Source organism: Macaca mulatta, chromosome 3, assembly GCF_049350105.2.
Source record: "Macaca mulatta isolate MMU2019108-1 chromosome 3, T2T-MMU8v2.0, whole genome shotgun sequence".
NCBI classification, from domain to species: Eukaryota; Metazoa; Chordata; class Mammalia; order Primates; family Cercopithecidae; genus Macaca; species Macaca mulatta.
This window is the reverse complement of record NC_133408.1, coordinates 108,524,473-108,548,106: the sequence shown is the minus strand read 5'-3', so window position 1 is coordinate 108,548,106 and position 23,634 is coordinate 108,524,473. Positions and strand designations below refer to the sequence as shown.

The 23,634-nt window shown below is 34.5% G+C and overlaps 1 protein-coding gene across 2 annotated transcripts in view; it reads right to left on the bottom strand.

Annotated features, from left to right (window-relative positions):
- TMEM196 (transmembrane protein 196) overlaps positions 1-23,634 on the bottom strand; it is a 48,825-nt gene that overhangs the window by 7,848 nt on the left and 17,343 nt on the right. For both annotated transcript variants that reach the window (XM_077995148.1, NM_001194223.1), the window contains 1 exon segment: positions 151-207. In XM_077995148.1, the coding sequence (XP_077851274.1) occupies positions 151-207 (57 nt within the window).

The following is a 23,634-nucleotide window of genomic DNA, read 5'->3' as shown; positions in this document are numbered from 1 at the left end:
GATTTTTTGCCAGTTTTTTTTTTTTTTTTTTTTTTTTTGGTCTCAAACTAGCAATATTCAGTATATGAAAACTGGCTAGTCATCATTTCTATTTTACAATTTTACATTTCAAACACCTCAATGCATAATACAAACAAATCAAAAACTTACGACAAGTCCTGATTTTTTTTTGGCGCACAATATTCCACAAATGCCACAAAGAAGAAACTGAAAAGGAAAAGAAGAACAATTATGCCTTATCCAAAGACACGAGGACCCCTAGATTTTAGCTTTTAGTTCACTCATGATACTTTCTCCAGGGAAGATAGAACATTTTCAATTTCCTTCAAAATCTGGAAAGGATAAGATCTCATTCTAGAATAGTAAAGGATAAAGGTATAAACCCTAATAAAAATTTATTTTTTGCAAGATTGTTAGAGGTAATTGAATCCATTTTACCACCAGGTAAAATTATTAAGTAAATAAATTTAGAGCTTTGTTTTTCTCATTTCCTTTCACTGTCTGATTCCTTTCCACTTTCTTAGGGAGAAAAGTGGTGTGATATATTCATTCATACTTAACAACGAGAAATCAGTAAGTTACACTACAGGAAAGAATCTGCACAAATCAAAAGATAATGCATCAGACAAGGATGATTCTCTATAGAGATACTCTTTGTACCTCTCCAGTTGGTACAGTGACTATTTCCTTATTCTACCCAAAAGACTGTTCTTGTGGATATGTCAGAAGAACACAAAGGGATAAAGCAATTGACAGCATGTAATTTCTTGTAGATAAAACATTGTTGACATAATTGCTTTGCAAAGGCAGTCACATCAGATTATCTACCAAGGAGAGACTATTAGATATTTTGGTGATCATAAAATGATAAATAGTTTAATTTGAATAGAAACAGTTCCATTTGAATGCAAGTTTTCACATACTTCTGACTTGAACTAAACTATGTAAAATATTCATTAATAAGTAAGAAGTCCACTAAAGGACTTCAGATATTTAAAGAAAATTTTGATTTTCAAAGAGAACTAGTTTTCATTGTTGTTGTTTAATTATCTGAAGTCAGAACTAACAATATAGCTTATTTCACTAAATATTTGACACCTGGATAGATTTATTTCCAAATACATATCAAAATATGCTAAAGATTATCTGAGATAATATGCATGTGAGAAGTACCAAGAAAATTTGTTAAAAAGCAATAAGTAAGGGAAGTTGTTGCAAGGAACCTTTTCCTATAAGGGAGCAAAATGATTATGCAGGCAGTGGTGCAGCAAGAAGGAATAGGGAACACAGAATATATAAGAATTTGGTATATAATTTAGATGACCTTTCATATTAACGGAAATGATTATTTTCCCAATAAATAGAACTAGAATAATGTGTTAACATTCCCTAACATACACCAAAATTAATATAAAATTGAATATTTATACAAAAATGTTTAAATGCCTTGGGAAACAACTAAGTTAAATATTGATATAATTTTAGAGGACCGGGAAGGATTTTCTAAATGTAGCACCAAAGTTTTAACTAAAGTAGAAAGTACTTATTAATAGAAAAAAAATTAATTCTGATAGTCAAAAACATAACACTCAAAGGCAAAAACATGTTGGGATTATATTCAGAAAGTATATGATAGCTAAATAGTTAACATACTTTAGAAATAGAGCTAACAAAATATTTTTAGTATTATAAGACCATGAGAAGATAGAAACTCAGAACTTGATAAAACCTGAATACTTGCATAATTTTCAGTAGCCTTAAAAAGCTATTTCAGAGTGACCATTTCTCACCACCCACTGTGTCCTAAGTGTAGATGATCGTGTCCTCTTATGGACTCTTTTTGTTACTAATTTCATCTCACATTTTTCAAGGCTGTGCTCAAGAAATTCCAGTTTGGACCAATTCTGTACCTCTCAGTGCTTCAAGCTTCAGATCAAAGCTCAAGCATACTCTTCTCCTTAAGTTTCTCTGACTACCCTGTTTTCATCCTGAAAGTTCATTTATCCAGAACTCAATCGAAAAGAATTAGAAAGCAGTGTAGCTTTATGTTCCTTGCATCTGTTTTGAAATCTATAAACACTGCCATTATTCATTTACAGTAAAGCCCAAGGGGTGGTCAGGAGCATAAGCAGAGTTCTCCATTCAACCATTTGGTTGGAACATCTAGGTGCCAATAAATTTGCTATTTTGTATTGTCTCACTCCAATTGGATGGAGCTAAGAAATGGGAATTCAAGGATTGGGAGAGGGAAGGGAGAGTAGTGAAGGAATCAATCAAAATTTTTTCTACTTGCAGCAGAAGAATGTAAATACTCTCCGACTGTCACTTCTGTTAGAGTATCCAAAAATCACATTTCCTAGAGAAAAGCTGTAACCTAAGAAAAAGTGGACACATGTAACAGGAAGCATATGAAATTATGGGATTTATGAGGAGGATCTAAAAGATCTTGGTTGAAATTTAGCCAGCACAGTTTATAGAAAAGAGAAAAAGAGGCCCCCAAAGTAGTAAATTGATATTTTATTTCATTGGCTATCTTTATTTACCCCAAGTCATAATAATGGAAGAGATCTTAAAAGTTGATTTAATTTATCCCTCAAAGCTTACATGTGGGGATGTGGGGAACTAGAGGTCCAGAGAGGTTAGTGACTTGCTCAAGGTAACACATAAAGGTCAGAAATCACACATACAATTTAAGACTTTATTAAGTGTCTAATTAATTTGTTTTTAATAATGTAATGGACCAGACGTGGTGGCTCATGCCTGTAATCCCAGCATGTTGGGAGGACAAGACAGGTGGATCACAAGGTCAGGAATCTGAGACCAGCCTGGCCAATATGGTGAAACCCTATCTCTACTAAAAATACAAAAATTAGCCAGGCGTGGTTGCGGGTGCCTGTCATCCCAGCTACTCTGTCTACCACCAATGAGGGAGAGACAACAGCGTGGGAGGAGACCCTGCACCCCCACCCTGTGATGAAGATGAACAGGTACTCCAGCTGAGGGTGGAGCACTCACACCAAAAAAAAAAAAAAAAAAAAAAAAAGTCCAGCACATAAGCACAAGGCAACTATAGCCCACTACTAGAGGAGTGTGAAGACTATTTTGCACCAAAGATAATCACAGCCACAACAACATTTAGTTCCGTACACCAGACTGACTCCACTTCTCACACTAACAGCCTAAAAGTAGATATTAAGATAAAATACAAAATTCTGGAAAAAAAATGACTTTCAAACTTTGCACTGTATATCCAGCCAAACTCTTATTTATGCAACAGATTATAAGAACGACATGTTCACTTGGCCAAGGGCATGGTGGTAGACTGAATTATGGCCCTCCAAATATAGCCATCTTCTAACGCCCATAATGCATGAATATTATAGGGTAAAAAAGGCTTTGCCAATGTGATTAAATTAAGTTTCTTGAGATGGGGAGATTATTACAGATTATCCAGGGATTCCTTAAACGTAATCACAAGGGTCATTTAAGAGGGAAGCAAGGTCAAAAGAAGCAGAAGGCTATGTGTTGACAGAAACAAAGAGGCAGGGAGAAGAAATTTGAAGATGCTACACTGTTGGCTTTGAAGAGGGGCAAGGGGGCTATGAGGCAAAGGATGTAGGTGACCTCTGGGTACTGGAGAGGACAAGGAAGCTGATTCTCCCTGGAGCCTCCAGAAGGAATGCAGCCCTAAAGACTAATTTTAGACTTCTGCCCCTCAGAACTGTGAGAAAACGAACTTCCATTGTTTTAAGCCACGAAATTTGCAGAAAGTTGTTAGAGAAGCAACAGGAAACTGATACAGGCTCAAAAACATTATTCCACATAAAACTCTAAAAGAATTACCGGAAGTTGTATTCAGGACAATAAATAGAGAAAGATATGAGACAGGAAAGGAAAGAAATAACAAAAATACAAAATAAAACACAGTAAATGTTTTAAATGGAAAATACATTATTGAAAAAAATTAATATCTGCTAATACCCCAGGCGATTTTGGCATAAGCTATGATGTGTTGAGCAGGAGTAAAGAAGATGTAAGTAAAATGTTCTAACATTCTTATATTACTTAACTGAATAAAGAGATCCTAACTAGATTTAGATAACAATTAAAAAGTTGAACTTTAAATTTGTGCATTAAATTATAGATCAGAAAACTAAAAATAAAGAGAATTTGTTTTAAAAACAAGATAAAATGACAACAAAGATTAAACCAACAGGTATTAGGAAAGTTAGAAAAAAATTTAAAAAGTGACACTATGCAATACATTGATGTAAATAATTCTAATAAAGTAAGCAATAAGACTAAATGTGAATGTTTTCAATTTTCTTAGCAAGAGGAAAAATAGAGAACAGAAAAGTACTTTGTTAGAATTTCTCTAAAATGAGTAACACCCTTTTCTTTCCCTGCTAGTTTGTCTCTCTTCTCTGTCTCCCTCTTTCCTTGTCTCTCTCTCTTTCTCTTACACTGGCCTAGGTACTAGTTAATGAGTTCCGTATTAGTATTCTTTTCTGTATAAGAAAGTTTATTTTGGGGAAGAGCAACTAAAAGTAAAAAAGGCAATGGTAGAATTTCCCAGTTTGAATTATGTAATGGAAAATTTCGGAACCATGATTGCTGTGGAAGCAGATATAAGTATTAGCTGGCAGGGAGAGCAGGCAAGGTTGAAGGAGAGCAGGCAAGGCTGAACTGATAAGATTATAAACGGTGATGGGCCAATCCTATTTTAACACAGCTTATTAAAAATTTTTCCCACATAATATTTAACTACTTCAGATGAAATAATTTTCACTGAAATTCTCTAGTTATTAGAGGAGATATACTCATTAGAAAATAGAAACAACACTACTTTTTTTTTTACCCACTGAACCACAAATTGAATTTAATACTTTGAAAACCTTTAATGACTTATACAATTTCATAAACATTAGTTCATTTCTTTAACATGCATAGAAAAATCATTAGGAAAACACACAGACAGATATTAAATGTTTAAAAATTGTTTAGAAAGAATCTAGTTCTGGCTAAAAGATGTATTTATCCTGTACCTGGATTAAAAGTTGAAAGACTTATTTTGAGACCACTAGTTCTTGAATATTCTTACTCTACTTCACTCACCTTTTAATTAAGTAATAACTCTGGAAGCTCTTAGAAAGGTTATTTTGTGGTTCAAAACACAAAATGCACATAGAAAGCATTTCATAGTTTTCTTGATATTGTGCTAGTGATTGTGTTTTTCTTACATCATATCCTGGCTCAACTCATAAGGATGCCTCCTCTGTTATGGGCTTCTTTTCATTTGAGATCCCACTTTTCTAGTGGTTTCTATTATATATATACACACACACACAGAGTATATAATATATGTTATATATGTATATATAGTGTATATATATAATATATAGAGTAAATTATCTCTGTAAAATGGAGAAAGCTTATCAAGTTGGAAAGCCTGCCTGAAAGCAGTGGTTTTCAAATTTGGCTGCATATTAGCTTTTAAAATTCCTGACATTTTAACCAATCAAAAATTAGAATCTCCAGGGTAGGACTCATGCATCATTATTTTTAAATCTTCCCAGGTGATTCTAGTATACAGTCAAGGTACAGAGTCCATTCCCCTGGGAATCACATGCAGTGTTTTCAGCAGTGCTTTACCAATAGACCTATTCATTTTAGGGCTCTCCATTTCAGCCCTGAAATTCTCCTTAACTACTCTCAGTGAGATACCGACAAACATGAAGACCAAATAAACTGCTCTTCAAGGGAGAAACATGGAGTCAGCGTTCAAAACATAAGGTCAAAGAGTGAGAATTGTTTGGTTTGTAATAGGTCTTAGACATAGAGATCATTATTTTATCATCCTTTAATATTTCACTCAGAGCCCTTCATCGTTGCTAATACGTATTTTTTTTTTCCCTAAGTCTCTAATCTTTTCTAAACTTTTTTCAAACTTTTCTTTTGTTTTAGTTAACTAGACCTAGAATTTGGCATGGTACACTATTATCTGGGTAAATCAGGTCAGTTTTTTATTGAGAATTGAGAAATAGGCAAAAGAAAGACACCTATACAAACAAACACCCGTGCAGAAAAATATTGAAGGGAAATAAACTGAAATTAAACAAGATCAAGAATAAGAAAACAAACAACTGAATTAAAATATGGGTGAAAGATCTGAGCAGACAACCGACAGAGAAGATACACGGATGGCAAATAAACATGTAAAAAGATAGTCAACATTGTTTGTCATTAAAAATTATAAATTTAAACAACAGTGAAATATCAAGACAAATCTGCTAGAATGGCTAAAATTAAACAAACAAATAACTGATGATATCAATTGCTTGTGATGTGAAGCAGCAGGAATTTTCATTTGCTACATATAGGAATGGAAAATGGTGTAGCCACTATGTAAAACAAGATGGCAGTTTCTTACAAAGATAAACATAGTCTTCCCATATGGCCCAACAATTTTGCTTTTAGGTATTTACCTAACTAATTTGAAATGATTTGTAAAACTAGGAACAATAAAGATTTTTTTTTTCATAGATGGATGGATAAACTGTGATATATTCATACAAAGCAATACTATTCACTGATAGAAAAAAAAGCGAGATACCAAGACACTCAAAGGCATGGACAGAATGTAAATGCATACTGCTAAATAAAAAAGCCTGTCTGAGAAGGCTGTTCACTGTCCAATTCTGTAAACTTTTGGAAAAAGTAAATAATAGAGACAGTAAAAAACAAGCAATTGCTAGGGTTTGAGGGAGGTAAAGGGGGTTGAAAAGGTGACATATAGGGTGTATATTTAAGGAAATAAAACTATTCTGTATGATATTGCAATTGTGGACACATGATACTATCCTTTTGTGAAAACACATAGAACTGTATAGCACAAAAAACCTTAATGTCTAAAAAAATTTTTAAATTAATTTTGCTAAAAATTAAAAAATTAGGGGGTTAGGGAATCCTAGAATAGAATGTAGAATGTAACCAAACAATATAACTTTAATAAAATGTGTAAGACAATTTCAATGAAAGGGGTCAGGGAGAAAATGCTGACCTGAGATATAACTTTAGAAATAAGTGGAATATGTAAAACTGAAAAAAAGACAAAAAGGCGATGGTATATAAGCATTATACTCTATTTCACACAGTTGTTTCCTACAGGGTTACTGGTTAACAATTTTGACACCACTATACATGTATACTGAAATCAAACAATTAAATAAATGCATAAATGGTAAAAGCCAGATTTCTTACTGTTAGACTGAGAGTTCAGAGATAAGTCAGGGGAAGAGTCTAGAATGATGCAGTGGGAAGGGACTGGAGTTGTAGGTATCAGTATTAAGCAATTTTTAGTTTAATGTAGATACAGACGGTTACATATAGAACTATTTATATGGATGTCTATACACACACTGGCATATTCTCATATATATATTTCTTTGCTCTGATAACTGACAAGTTCTAGAAGGAGCAACATCCCAGTATCAATGAGCACACCTATCACCCAGATCTTAGTTTCGAATGCCTTTTCCTGTAAAAGGAACCATGCATCCTTGGAGAAATGACTGATTTTTGGACTGGGGTAGGAAATATATAAGATGAATGTAGAGCATACAAACAAACAAAACCCACATTGAGATTTGTCAAAGGGACAAAGGAGCCAACTGAAATAGCTTCCAATGACTAAAGCTGGAGCAATTCAAGCTATAAAATAAAATAGCATGGGATTATGACACAATGTGTACCATAAATATCCTTAAGGCCATGAAAATGAATGATAGACTAAATCAGTAAATGGAGAGAAGAGGAAAATCTACTGTACAGAAAAATTTCAAATAACTTATGTAGATAGTTTGCTCTCAAAGAAGTGGAGCATAACTTCCCACTGTGTAAGTGTGAGCCACACTTAATGATTTTCTTCCAAAAAGTACCATATGGGAATACAAAAAGTGTATTTGGAATGAGAGGGTGGCACCCCTTTTTGGGGTGGGCCAAGGAACTCTGCTAGCATTTTTTCAACCACAACCACTGAGGTCATTGTTTTGCCTGCCTATATCCAAGGCTGGTTTTGCATGTGGAATTGAAATGAACTCAGAATCTGGAGGGTCAGGCATTTCAGAAACAAACCCAAAAGTTAAATGGAATAGAGTACTCTTTTTTCCAAGGAGAACACCACCTCAATCAGGTGACCAAGGTCAATGCCAACAGTGATAAATCGTGTTGATAGCATACATCCTGCATTCAATGTGATGAAAATGGCAAGGATGCCCACTATTACCACTTGTGTTATACATTGGAGCAGAGCTACTAGACAGTCCAAACAGGCAATAGCAATAAATTAAAAGTATTAAAATTGCAAACGTGGAAGTGAAACTATCATTATTTGCAGACAATATAATTGATATATGAAATTCCCAAGAGAATCAACTCTACATGGTAATATAGAAAGGTAGCAAGGCACAAATTAGTATTAGAAATTAGTAATATTCATATATGCAAGTGATAAAATTCCTAAAAATAAATTGTGTAATATAAGTATAAATAAGGAGAAAAAAAATTAATGAAGAACACTATAGTAGATTTATACAAATGAAAATACATAAAACATACTTGCTATAGTCTGAATATTTGCTAATGGAATTAGTGACCTTATAAAGGAGGCCTCAGAGAGCTTGTCTATCTTTTCAGTTACCTGAAGACACAGCTAAAAGGTGCCATCTTTGAAGCAAAGAGTGAACCCTCAACAGACACTGAATCTTCTGGCAGCCTGGGGAAAATATTTGCAACAATAAGCAAAAGACTAATTTCCCTAATGTAAATGAACTCCTAAAAACTAATAAGGAAAAGACAAACGATTCAATGGAAACATACACAAAGGATATGAACAGATACTTCCCTGAAATACAAATGACTTCTAAATATAAATATGCCCAACCTCATCAGTAATAAGAGAAATGCAACTTCAAACTAACTCAAATATGTTTTTTCATTTATCAGATTGGCAGAAATCCTTTGATTCTGTTCTGTACTGTTTGATAATCTTGGCAAAGATGTAGAGAACCAGTCATACATTGCTTAAAGATACATTGATTACTGAAAGGAATTCAGCAACAATTATTAAAATTATACAGGTGTGTTGTGTGTGTGCCTGTGCGTGCATACGTATATCTCCTTTGCCTCAGCAGTCCCACAAGTGAGAAGTTATCCAACAGATTTAGCTGCAAGTGTACAAACTGATCCATGTGCCATATTATTTAATTTAGCACTATTAGTAATAGCACAAGAAGAGCAGTCCCAAATGTCAGTCAGTAGAGAACTGGTTAAACTTAAAGGAGTTCTCTGCATCTATTAAAAATATATGAGAAAGATTACTATTCACTGATATGGGAAGTTCTCCAACACATATAGTTAAGGGATAAAAGCAAGGTGTAAAGTTGTGTATGTAATATACTACCTTTTGTGTAGAAAGGCAAGAAATATATAATTATCTATATACAAGTTTGCTCATACATGTTTAAAGTAACTCTGGAAAAACAAATAAGAAACAAATGATTATTTGAGTTAGAGGAGTGATGGCAACCTGATCAAAGGGACTGAACTTTTCATTGAATACTTTTGGTTTCATTTACATTTGAACCATTTTCAGGAGTTACTTATTCAAAAAGTTAAATAAGTTGACTCCTATTTGCTCAAGGCAAAATTATGATGTAAATATTAAGAAAAAGTAGTCCATCAAGGTTCATTGTTATTCAGTTTTGTGTTCTCCATAGGTATTTAAAAAATACTAACAAAATCTCCCCAATCTGTACATACTCAGAAAGTGTATTTGGAATGAGAGGGTGGCACCCCTTTTTGGGGTGGGCCAAGGAACTCTGCTAGCATTTTTTCAACCACAACCACTGAGGTCATTGTTTTGCCTGCCTATATCCAAGGCTGGCTTTGCATGTGCAATTGAAATGAATTCAGAATCTGGAGGGTCAGGCATTTCAGAAACAAACCCAAAAGTTCCATAGAGTAGTTTATAACAATTGAGTACACTCCTTGAAATAAATTAAGCCTATCATGGAAGATTGAGGTTGAAGGCTGAGCATAGTTTTCTTCTTAAATATAATGAAGCATAAACCACTACATGTTGAAGTAGATGCAGTCTCCACCTTCAATAACTAACATATTTCATCTTTAGTTAGAAAGGATCTTGTAGTTCCACACATTCATAATAGTTGCTGAAATAAAATCTTTATTTTGTAATGCATTTTGATCATCTCTTGACCCTCTAGAAAAAGAAATTAATTGAAAAAGGAATTTTGCTCTGTGATGTGCAGCAAGTTTATGAAGAAAAGAAATTATGGATCTAAGAAACCTTTCAAACCTCATATGAATCTCCATATCAACATAAATGTGTTATTTCATTTGCCATTACTGGCATTGTTAGAGTGATAGATCATCTACTTGTTATATCCAGCTTTGCCATAGCCTCTCTGACAAAGCTGTGCTGTTGAAATAATATTTCTAGATGACATAATTGAACTTCAGATGAAATGAATGAATTAGTAAATGCATTGATGATACTGTATATTTACAGTATCCATGGGGAGGTACAAAAATTAGTCAATTTCAGCCAATTTTAAGGCACATAACTTGGTGCAATTAATCGTCACTGAATCAAATCCAGTTAAACATTGAAAACAGTTATGGTTCGTCATGATAGATTAATTCTTTTCTAAATGGTAGCATTTGAAAATAACTTGGATGGTGTTGACCTTTCACATGTCACAGTCATAACACTGTGTATTTCAGGAAGTTCTTTCTCAGTCCTCAGATGCTGTTGAGATGTCAATACAAATAGACTTTTCTACATAAAAGTCACTGAAAAAGACAGTTTTGCACTGAGTGATAATTGCAAAAATATTTTTTAGAGATGAGAAGTAATTTCCCAAACTAGAAAAGACTCTGTTCTTAATTGACAGAAAATGATTTGTGAAATTTACCTATGAGAATATATTCCAGTAGTTGATTCACTTTCTCTCAAACATCAGGTTTGCCTTCAGAATATACACAGAATGGCTTTTCCCTTTTGGTGAAACTAGAAGTTGGACAACGTCTTAGCACTTTCATCTGAATGCTGAGATGCTATTACCTGCTATTGACTGGTTCACTGTTCTGAGTGACTGTAGTTCATTCTCCTCTTTAGACCCCTCTTTAGCCTTGACGCACACACTATCCTAATATCATCTAGAAACTTGCAACCGGAAGAAATCCAGATACATTTCATTCAGTCAAGATCAGATAACATATGAACAGTCAAAACATATTAGAAAATGTTTCAGGACATTAAAATATCAGAATACATTTTTAAATAGGGTCAATTTCTTTGTTATTTTATCGTTATTTTAACCCATCAGGTACTATACTTTTCATGTCATGCCTATCTAAAGCACAGTTCCTAAAGGAGACAGGCATCTTACTTTTTGATTGAAAACAATGACTGGTCTTTGAAGGACTATAACCAAAGCTGTTGCCATCTTTTTTGTTTGTCCTTTCTGAGGAAAAAGAGTATGCTCTCTCAGGGAGAGTAGGGTGCCCTAAGAGGAACTTCCTTAAACCTCAGGGCTTACGTCACATTAATAATAATCCTGACTTTATGACTCTGCTTGAAATCCTTTGTAAGATATCACTGAAAGCAAAGAGGCATCGCTCCATTTGACGACATATGCTTTATTCAATAATCCTATCTGAATGTGCATCTATCCAGTTTCAACACTCTGGGGAATGAGGCAATGTATAAAAGCTGCCCATGCTATTTGCCTATTTCTTTTCCACAGGTAGTTTGTGAGGACCGGGTTTTGGCTGTCTTAACAACTGGACCCACTTTAGTCTGAATAATCTGAGTTACCAAACATCCGCAAGAATTTTTCAAATAATGACTTCCATAAACCATTATATTGGAATGACATGGGGATACTTATTAGAAATGCAGACTCATGTAAGAGTCCTGACGGGAGCAGCAATTGATGTCTCATATACTCTAAGGACTCCCTAAGCTTTTATGATGGACAAGGTTCTTCTCTTTCCTAAAAGGTATGGACTCTCATACATAACACTTCTCTCTCCATTCCCAAGTGTTAAGACAGTTGTCAGAAGCACTTTGTGAGGAGTCAGTGTCTTGTTCATACTTATCTGCATTAGCTATGGGGCGAGGAGGTTACTGTTGCTTTCTCTAGATCCTGTTGGAAACCTTTTATACCTTTGCATGGGAAGTTTTGTGTAGTTTGTCTTTGAGAGGCTCATTTCCCCCTCAAAGAACTGGTGGTATATTTGGGCTTTTAAGTTCTTTTAAGCTTTGTTTGTTTTTCTGTTTCTCATGATGAGGGATCATTTCTGGGGATCAGACTACCTGGATTGAAGGGAAGGTGGAGCTATCATCCCAGATAGAGCCCCTAAGGAATGAGAGAGTGGCCTCTTCAAGAGGTACTAACAAAAGTAGTTGTCTCAACCAACTTTTTCTGTCTCTCTTTCTCTATCTGTTTCACTCTCTCTTTTCAGAGCATCTAGAGCAGTTGATTTGAGGCCTTTGAAATAAACACAGGGAAGAATTTTACTCTCACTCTGTGAGTCAGTATTATAGTTTATATGACTTAGCCATGCTCTCTCTGTTTGTATCAATTTTATAATAAATATTTTGGATCAGGTATAAAAGTATCATTTTTCTTCCTGAATACATTTATGCAAGAGGTCAGTATATATAATTGGACTCTGAAAACGAGGGGTTGGAAATAGTAAACTAGAATGAACTGTTTCCAAACTCTATGGGAAATCCATGAGTTAAAGAGCACTATTTATAACTCACTTGAAATTTCCTGAGGCAGAAGTATCTCATCTCTCCACATACCTAGTTTGTTAACTTCAAACTGGTTTTAAAGGACAGCAAACATGAATTACATCTTTCCAGTACCTGGTTCGATTTGATTTGCCACAGAGCCCTAAAATCTTGATAAGGCAAATAGGGAGACTTTTAAATCAAATCTCAAAAGGAAATATTAGAGAATTATATAAATGAAAAGTAATTATACATTTCTCATTGTCTCAAAAAATCTAAAATAAGATCTTACAAGAACATGAATCAGAATCTTGTCTGATCCAAATCAGATAGAAGATTCTGGTAAGTGAATCCGGAGGGTGAGGTTTTTAAGGACTAGATTGTGGAAGAAATCATTGTAATAGAAGTACAATAATGGTCTAGGTGATTTATAAACTTAAGCTAATAAAAGACCCAGGGAAGATGCTGAGTTTCTGAATTATTTAAGAATAGTTATGAATGGTGGTTTCTAAGTCTCGTTGATTTGTGTTATTAATGTAACAGCTTTCAGCTTTCTCTGGGTAAACAGGACCATCATAAAATAATTTTAGCTCTTTTTCTAGCCTTTCACTGATTCATTTATTCATTACTCAGCAATTTTCTTAGGCCTGTGCAGTTGCATAGAAGATTTAACACTTGTATGTCTTTGTAGTATTATAAGACAATGCTACAGAGAATCAAAAATAACTTATTCTCTCAACAGAGCCAGACAATAGGTGCTGGCTCTTAAAGAAGCAAAAAGATTAAGCCTGATGGATTTTCTATTTCCTGGAGTAACAGTGTGCTTTTACTGAAATACCCACAAAGGTTGCAGCAAGAAATAATAGTGTAGCAAAAAGAAATAATTTGGGAGCATAAAAAAACATGTGGATTTTGGGCTTTGGAGAAAATATTAAACACTGTACTCTCTATCAATATCCCTTAGAGGTACAATTCTTAGCCTTACTGAAAAAATTTTATAAGATATCTTAGCAGATGAAACTATACCCTCATCATCCAGTTCCTTTACTTTGCTGTTAAATCAAGAATGACCCCAAACAGAAACATTTCTGAGATATTCTTTTGGAATAAATTCTCAAATTTCAATAGTTTACTTTTTTCAAAAGTTTGTAACACTTACTATCTGAGTTCTCCCAATATTTCTGGGAATACTGAAAAGAGCATTCTTTAAGTGTTTTTATTATGTGTGTAGAGAAATAAAGATGCAAAACAAACAAACCGAAAAAACTAACAACAACAAAACATAGCAAATCAGTGGCAGAATTTTAATGAGAATTGAAGCGGGAGATTTCCTAATTATTCCTTATTGCGCCCTATACAGTCATCTCTCCATATATGCAGGAGATTGATTTTGGGACCACCATAGATCCTGAAACCTGATGATGCACAAGTCGCTTATGTAACAGGGCACAGTATTTGCATATAATCGTCCCACATGCTTCTATATACTTTAAATTTCTCTAAATTACTTTTAATGCAAAGACAATATAAATGCTACTATGTAAATAGTTGTATACTATATTGTTTTTCTATGTGTATTATTTTTATTGTTGTACTCATATTTTTATCATTTTTCTCAGATTTAAAAAAAATCTTCAGTTGGTTGAATTGGCGGATGCAGAACCTGCGCATAGGGAGGGCCAACTATTCTTGGTTTCACATTAGCACTAAGTATGTTGGAAACACCTTGTCACAAAATACTCTCTAAAAGATCAATTATAAATTGTTCCCAGTGAAAAGGTTTTGAGGAAAATCTGTCTGGAGGGAAGGGTTGCTAATGAGTATACCTATCACCTTAATTTTCACCTTTCCCTTAAAGAATCCCTTAAGATTCTTTTTTCCCCATCACTATCACACTTAGGCTTCCCACTGTATCTCTTGCCCAGCTGAGGATAAAGTCTAACACAGCTAGAATACATTTATTTCCATTTATCTATTAATACCGCTAAAATAAGTTGATATTTTCAAAGAGACATGGCTAGAAAATAAAGAAGTACTAAAGGAAAATGAAAGGACGTGTCTTCTTCCTGGTGCATAACTCATTGAACATGCCGGCCCTGTTCCATCCCACATCCTGTTGGAAGGACCCAGTGACCCAGTACTGGGGATGCTGAGAGGACATCAAACCTTAGGAGGCAAAGGGCCAGAGGCCACTTCCGTGGTCATCTGCTCCCAATTGAAAGTATCCATTGGCATATTCTATGAGTTATTTTAATAAAAATGATGGTATTTTTACATTTTGTTCTGATTTATATCCAGATTTGAAAAAATCAAATAACTCAGAGGACCTATATTTTATTTATTTTAAAGTGCTAAGGTCATAAAAATACATGATTGCTGAAAGGTGTGATACACAGAACGACTACATTTTGTGCTGCAGGATATGTACATTCATAGGTTGAAGCTAATACTACTAAAAGTTCTGTTCTTTGACCTACCTGGGAAATTGGGGTAGTCTAAAATGTTACCTATTATTTCTGAATCTAAATGCTAGCTCCAAGAACAACGGAGAGGAGTTACATAGAGGAAGATTTTAACCGATTATCAGTAAATAATTTCTAATCAATAGATCTGTCCACAAAGTAGCTTAAGCTTCCTGATAACATAAATGAGGTCCTTTTAATGGGAAATGTTTAGGGAGTAGGTAAATGAGTACCACGTGGGAGTACAGAGGATAAGGTTGGTGCAAATGTGGCAAAAAGTTGAAGTAGAATCCTATGAAATATACTGACTCTTTTTTAAACCGTAATTTACCACGCAGCTAGATGCTCAACTTTCAAAGAAATGTAGATGCTCAATTTTCGAAGAATTGGAGTTCAATGACATATATGTGACACTGTGTAATTCATCTCCCATAAAACAAGCCATTTTAGGCTGTTTCAGTGTCCTGGGATATCTATAGTTGTGAATATAAATTACTCAAGTCATAAATATATGCATGAATTGGTTAATTAAGGCTACTGAATCCAGAATTCCAGATAACAGGTTACTATAACCAAAGAAACGACCACACTATTTTTACTTTTCTTTTGATTTAAAGATAATAGTAGATGACTTTTGGTTTCTATTGTATAAAATTATAATTGGCATCCACATACAAATTTTATATTTTGGGCCACCTTCCAAAATAATTAATTGATTTGTATTTTTTATAGCACTGAATGAGTTAAACAAGGTTCAAGGGGGGTTAATTGCCTTGCTCAGAACCTCAGCAGGAAGGAATTATTATTACTGCCTGATCTAGATATAGAATGTATGATATTTCTTCATTTCTGTCTTCTCACTGTAGTTCTTTCTTTGGAATTAGGGAAATCATAGAAAATCCCTATTATGGTTGTGGCGATTTTTACTCTCTTAGGTTAAACCTCTTTACAGTTGAGTTGATTGTATATCATAATTTTAATGTACTGAATATGTATTTAGGTTTAGGGAAGAGGAATACAATTTATAGTTATCATAATAAAAAGGAATGGAATAATATTTATCAAGCACTTGCTAGATAACAGCCTGTAGGCTAAACATTTTACACACATCATCTAAATTAACCTCTATATTTCAGCTGAGAAAACTGATCCTCAGATACATTTTTTTCATATCATAAAGCAGGCAAGTGGCAGAGTTGGTGTTTGAACATCAGTCCTTTTAACTCTAGAGGCTAACCTAATTTGGAATTTTTCAATTATGATTTTACCTGAACTCTCTCAGTATTTGTTATGTTTTCTTTTCTTTTCCTCTATTAGAACTAAACTTCGGTTTTGTCTCTTGACAGAAAAACATTTTGTTAGTGTGGTAATAGAAACCAAAGACAGCTGGTTATTTAATGAAGATCAGATCTTGGGTGATTGTGATGCAATGGGATAGGATGGAATACATTTGGATCCACAGTGTGATGAGGGAACTTTTCTCCCTAAAGGTTATGGTATTCTAGTCTCTGAAGAATATTTTCTTACCACTTGGTGGCAGTAGCTCCCAAATAATTAACAACTAAACTATTGATCTTTACCTCTAACTGGGGAGTGATTTGTAAAACGGATTACTTCTTTCAATTAATTGTTTTTTCCATGTAATACATGTATTTCCACTGGTTTCTCCCATGCATATTTATTTATTATGATTATGATTTTCTGGGGGCATTGCTTACAATGCTCTCCTGCATCTCCCAGGTTAAAATTCTTGCATTTTCCTTTATAACAGAGTTTATACATAATGACAATATAAAGGTTTCCTTCATTCAACCTTATAAATTTAGAGATGTTCACTGTGACTGTCCAAAAAAAAAGGGTAATGACAGAACTTAGAAAGAATGAGAGCTTATGAAACCAGAATTAGAAGAGGCCTTATAATAATTGAGCATTAACTTATTACTATGCATTTACAATAATCAAGGAACATACTTATGTTGTCTCCATACACACAAGCAGCTCATTTTATAGAACAAGAAACAGGCTCAGAGAAATTTAAGTGATTTTGTCCACTTAAATGCAGTGTATACAGCTCATGAATGGCAGAAGCAGGACACAAATCCAGAGTCGTCTGACATAAACATATGCACCCTCCTCTGTGTCATGCTCTCTCTGATGACGGTAGTACTACACCTAAGGGAAGACGTGTACAGAAAGACCTCAGAAGGGAATATCAAAATTCTAAGACTGTTCAACTCTTCAATGTGAAGACAAGTAAAAGAAATGAGTTCATAGTGATCAAGATACATTTTGCTTAGCTAAAAGGCAAGTAGAAATTTGAAGTGGTCTACTAGAATGAGATAAGGCAGAAAGTATTTTTTAGGAGGTAGAGATAATATTTGCCTTAAACAATTATATGAAATTGAAAGCAGAAGGCTAGACTAAAAATTTACTAAAATTTATTCCTTAAAATCATGTCTTCTTAGAATATGTTAGGTCACAATAAAATGTTTATATGACTATTTTCAATTTAATAAAATATCGGAATATAAAATTTTATGCACATTTTGTTCCTAAACTAGAAAATTATTATGAATCAATGTATACAGTGATTATCTCTTACTGGTAGGATTATTGGCAATTTTAGTGCCATTTTGCTATTTGATATTTTTCCAATTCTCTACGGTAAACTTGTAGGAAAAAAAATAGGATACTAAGTATAATATTTCCAGAAATTTGTCCTGATAACTTTATTTAGGCCATTGGGCTATGGCTTTTACATTTATAGGAGTTAATATATGAACAAGATAAAAATAAACCAAGAGATGCCACCCTTCTTAGAAGTGGAGGAAGACCTACTTATAACGTGTGATATGGAAAGAGCCAATGAAAATATTTCCCTCACTTGGCTTAAAATCTTACTATGTGAATTATTCATTTGAATTATGTCACAGATTCCCCAAAAGGCATCCATTTAATACACAATCTATAAAGTGGTTGGGATTTGCATTCACAAAATTAGTATCCAAGTGAGAAAACACCTTCATCTTGCTTTGTGTGCATGTCAGAAACCCTTGGTAATAACCCAGAGCAATGCTAAATGTCCTGGAAAGTTCTGTTTTTTTATTTAAATGTATACAACATGATGTTATGGGTTACATATAGATAATAAAATGGTTACCATAGTGAAACAAATGAACCTATCCATCATCTCTTTCAATGCTAGAAAAGAACAAGGCTTTTTGTAAGTTGGCCTTGTTTTCATCAACAACTCCTCCAGATTTTTCTCATCTATTTTTGTTCTCTCCTTTATTTCCCTTACTCACAATTCCTACCTCCAAATACAAAACACTCACAAACAATTCTCCTACATATTGAGGCTAAGCTCAGCCTGCTGTAGTGGAAATTAGAGTGTCAGTGAGTTATACATCATAACTTGCCTGGCATAACTATACTACTAACATTCCTTGCTTGACAAGTTTTCACAGTTTAGGATCAATCTCTTCCATCAACAAAGGCAGCTTTTTTCATCCTAAATGACTTTGATTGTTAGAAAGTTCTTTCTTTCATTACACCTGAAGATTTTATCCCCACCATGTCTACCCATTGTCTACACATTAAGACAAGAGCACCATTAGCCCTGGATCTTCCCCTAGGAAAAACATGCCCTGGCTTCTCAGCCATTTTCATGATCACTCTCTCCTAAACGTTCTGTTGTCTTTCTCTCTCTTTAAGAGTCAGCAAACCTTCCCATTGCTCTAAAAGAGTAGATGTTAAATGTTCTCGTAAAAGATAAGTATGCAAAGTGATGGATATCTTAATGAGTTTGATTTAATCACACCACAATGTAAGCATATATCAAAACTACCAAAACATCACATTGTAGCCATAAATATATGCAATTATTATTTGGCAGTTAAAAATGCAACTACAGTGCAAATAAATAAATTGGAAGACCTTTTTCTGTTAGCCAGAAGAGGATTCTTTTTAGCAACTTTCCAAGTAGTTGAAGTCTTTAATCATCATTATGTCCTTACAGATATTTGTATCTCACAAGAACTTCTTAACACATGTCAGCCTTAAGCTGGTGAAAAGTTGCTCTGGGGTTGTAAATACTTTTAAGCAGTGGTCCTCTGCTGCTCTTTACCGAGACCAGGCCATTATCTGCTCCCAAATAGGACAACAGAGATTAAAATATATGGGGTCTACAATGCTTAGCAGTCTATAAACAAGTACCATTCATTATGCAATTTATTTCCTTTGCAGGCAGTTCTATCCTTTTACAGAACTCAATAAAAATAACATCATTCCTTCAGAAATAGAGTGAATCTTGCACAATCTACACCAAAAATATAATTTTAGAATATCTGAAAAAGAACGATCATATATTATGTCTTTTAAAATATTTGTTTTAAAGGTTGTAATTCCCCAGTGCTATTTCCTTGAAAAGTGTTTTGTTTCCAAAGGTATCTGTAAAGGAGTAACTGTAATATGTGAACCAAGTTAAGAGGAATGGTTAAAAATGTAATGCGTTCAACGTTTTTCCCTCATTTCTGAGGAAAGAATAGAAAGACTCTCTGATTAGGAAAAAAAGGATGTCATGATTATTTTTATTTTACATATTTCTTGTTAGAGCAGAAATAGGAAGATGCAGAGTGGCATTGTTTTTCTGCTAAACCATATGAAGAAGAAATACAAATATTGGAAGAGAAAATGATTCATTCCCCTTGACAAGATAGATAGCATGATGATTCTGCATCTGCTAACAGAATGCGACTATACAGGGGAGAAAGGTATCTGCAATGGCTTTTCATGTTGAGCTGCTAGTTTTTGAAGCACTAGTGGAACAGTATTTATGCTCCAGGACATTTTTCACTCTGGGAAAGGTTAATTGACAGGTGCTGTCCGCGAAGGTCTGGAATATAAAACCAGCACTGCTGTTTAGAACCAAGGCTTAAAAGAAACCAGCGAAGTATGACACAATGGTTAAGAGTACAGACTCTGGTGTCAGACAGACATATGCTGTAAATTTGGCTGTGTCACACACAAGTGGGACTTATAGCAGCTAATTAAAGTCTCTGACTCTCAATTTTCCCATTGGTAAAATGGATGTACTCCTGCAAGTATGCTGATACTTATCTAAAAGTGCTGTTAAAAATATTAATGTGATAATGCTTATGATATTTTTGGTATATTTCTAATGTCCAATAAACTATAAATAAATGGAGCTGTTAATAATAATTATTAAAATTTTATAATTTTTAAGCATCTGATGGGTACAGACCAGTGTCAGAATTCCTAACAAAACTATGAAGAATATTTTATACTTTTATTTTTCTTATTTACAGAATCTTCCCTTGTACCAAAACTGTATGTATGTTTGCTTCAGAATACTCATGTTTCCTCATCCATGGAGGCAGATTTTCCTACATCACACCAATATATATACTCAGGGATTTGAGTACCATTATTCTCTGCAACCTCTGGCCCAGTACACTAAGCTACGATTAACAAGATTTCAAGGATTGTAAGTGGACTGTCTTCTGGAAAATAATTGTGTATTAATTTCTATTTAATCCAAGGGAAGTCTTTGAAATGCTGCCAATCATAATTGTCTCTGAATGTCATGTTGTAAAGCAAAATGTTATGTTCAGATTGGGCTGATGCTCCAAGAAACTAAAGAATAACACAAAATGTTGGTCATCATAAAAGCTTATGTCTAGTTTTAGCTCAGCCTACAATCATTTTGCAATTCAGTGTGCACATAGCCAGATGCACAGCAGTTAATGAAAGAGATCTAGACTTACATTGTCAGCTTCAGACTCAAAACATGAATCTCAATTCTGTTTCCACTCACCACTTTTCCTATGTCTATTACTCTTATTACTGTTCTCTCAAAACTCAAAGACCCTATTGATTCCCCTCGCTTCCTATGTCATTTTCATCAGATTAAATTACTGTGTGCCATTACTTTTATATCCATAGTGAACTTGTTCTTTTATTCAAGGCCTCACCAGCCCTTAACTGGATTATTTAAGGGCTTTTGAGCAAGTCCCCCTGCCTTTAGTTTCTCTAATATCACTCACTCTAAGTTCATTCCTAGCATAATTTTTAGCGCCTTATTAGTGCCTTATTTTTTCATTCAATTTTTTTAAATTTAATTTTAAGTATTTGTAATTATTATTATTATTATTATTATTATTGAGACAGAGTCTCACTCTGTCACCCAGGCTGAAGTGCAGTGGCCCGATCTTGGCTCACTGCAACCTCCACCTCCCAGATTCAAGCAATTCTCCTGCCTCAGCCTCCTGAGTACCTGGGACTCCAGGCGCACACCACTATGCCTGGCTAATTTTTGTATTTTTAGTAGAGACGGGGTTTCAATATGTTGGTCAGGCTGGTCTCGAACTCCTGACCTGGTGATCCACCCGCCTCAGCCTCCCAAAGTGCTGAGATTACAAGCATGAGCCGCCTGTCCAGCCTTTTCATTCAATTTTTAAAATCAATGTCTCTTCAAATTTCTTGTGCTGGCATCAGGGCCCAAATGGATGGTTCCAACCCAATTTACCGACTGGTCTACTGTGAATCTTCTACAGCCAAAGTGCACTTAAATTATTCTGTACACTCTCAGTTTATCTCTTTTTGCATATTCCACTTCTCTTCTTGGACAGTGTTATTCTTACTATTCTGCAGGGTCCATCTGAAATTCTCTGTTCAGATATAATTCCATCTTTTTTCCTTAATTCTCATAATACCTTTTTTATGCGGCTTATTACATTTTGACTCGTATTATAGATAGTTATACGTTTATTATCTCTGTTACTACACTTTAAGCACATTAAAGAGAAGTCTATTTTTTATTCTATGTTATAACGACCACCAGCACCCTACTCCCACTCAGAATAAATCAAAGGGGTACAACTTATCTAAACTCATTTTCTTACCCCTTCCCAAACCTGCCTTCATTTTTGTTTTTCTGATCTCAGTACACGTTCATTCTCTTTAACCCAGGCAGAAAGTCAGACTTAATTGCCAATCTTTTCAACCCATGTTTTTAAAAGCCTGACTCCCATGAAGTCTTGCCGAATCTGCCTCCATAGTTTTCCACATAATTCCATTGCTCCTGGTGTTCCCTTCATTCAGAGTCTTAATTTTAATATTAAAAGCATACGTAATCCCCCTGCCTCTAATTCTTCACACTACTCCCTAGGTGATTATTCTTAAAATAAATTGATTCTAGTCACCCTTATCCTCAAAACCTTTTAAAACACTTTTTGTACCTGTCCATTTCTAAAGAAGCAGGCTTCAAATCCTATAGTCTAATACTCAGGTTCCTCATAGTTGGACCAAGCCTACCTCTTCAATCTCCCTTCTTTCTCTGCTTGGAAACCAACAGTCTCTTTGCCGTTCTCAAGCTCTCATAGGCCTTGCCTCCACGAGTTTGGAATATCTCTCCTCCTCTCTTTTCAAGCTCTCCCTACTTCGTTTTTCCAGGTTTGCCACCGAAGGCACATCTTTCTTGAAGTCATCTGTGACCCTCTTCACCTTCCTTGTGCATCCACAGGATTTGCATACACTTAATTGTGTATTGAACTATATTTATGTGGATTGAGTAGGAGGTAGTGTAGCCTAGTGATAAAGAATGACTACTCTGAAGTCATAGTGACTGGGTTTGCATCATGGCTCTACCATTTTCTGGCTGTGTGGCTTTCAGAAAGTTACTTATTTTTCCACAGTTTCCTCTTTACTGAGATGCATAACAGTGTACGCCTCATAGAATAGCTGTAAATGTTAAATGAAATTGTAGGTAAAAGTCACTTGGAAGAATTCAAGTGCTCGCTATCTATTATTGTTTGCAAGTATATTTCTGCTAACAACTCTAAAGCCCTTGGATCCAGAGTCCATTGTATTATTTATCTTCAAATTCTCAGCCAAGTGCTTAATTTAATGTTAGCCCCATAATTATGTGTCAAATTGATTCACTAGAGAGCTCTAGGGTCCAGTATATATTGAAGCTTTGTATTACCAAAAGCAACGTGATAATATCAGTCCTGTTAAAAAAAATATTAAGGACAGCAGGTGAAAAAAATCATCAGAATTTCCAAAGAGAGAATATGATTAAATGTTAATATAATTACAGCTCTAATCAGTAGAATACAGACAGGAATCTTACAAGTAAGCTGAAAGCTTGCAATAAATCATGAGCATGGTTTGAAGTGTGTTGTTATCAGAGTGCAGGTTTTGATGAAATTGTCCTCTGTCGTTATGGGCTAAAAGCTTGTCAACTAACTACTTGTGGCCACGAACGATTAAAAAAAAAGAAAAAAGAAAAAAAGAAAGTTCTGCAATTCAGAACAGAACCTCTAGGTG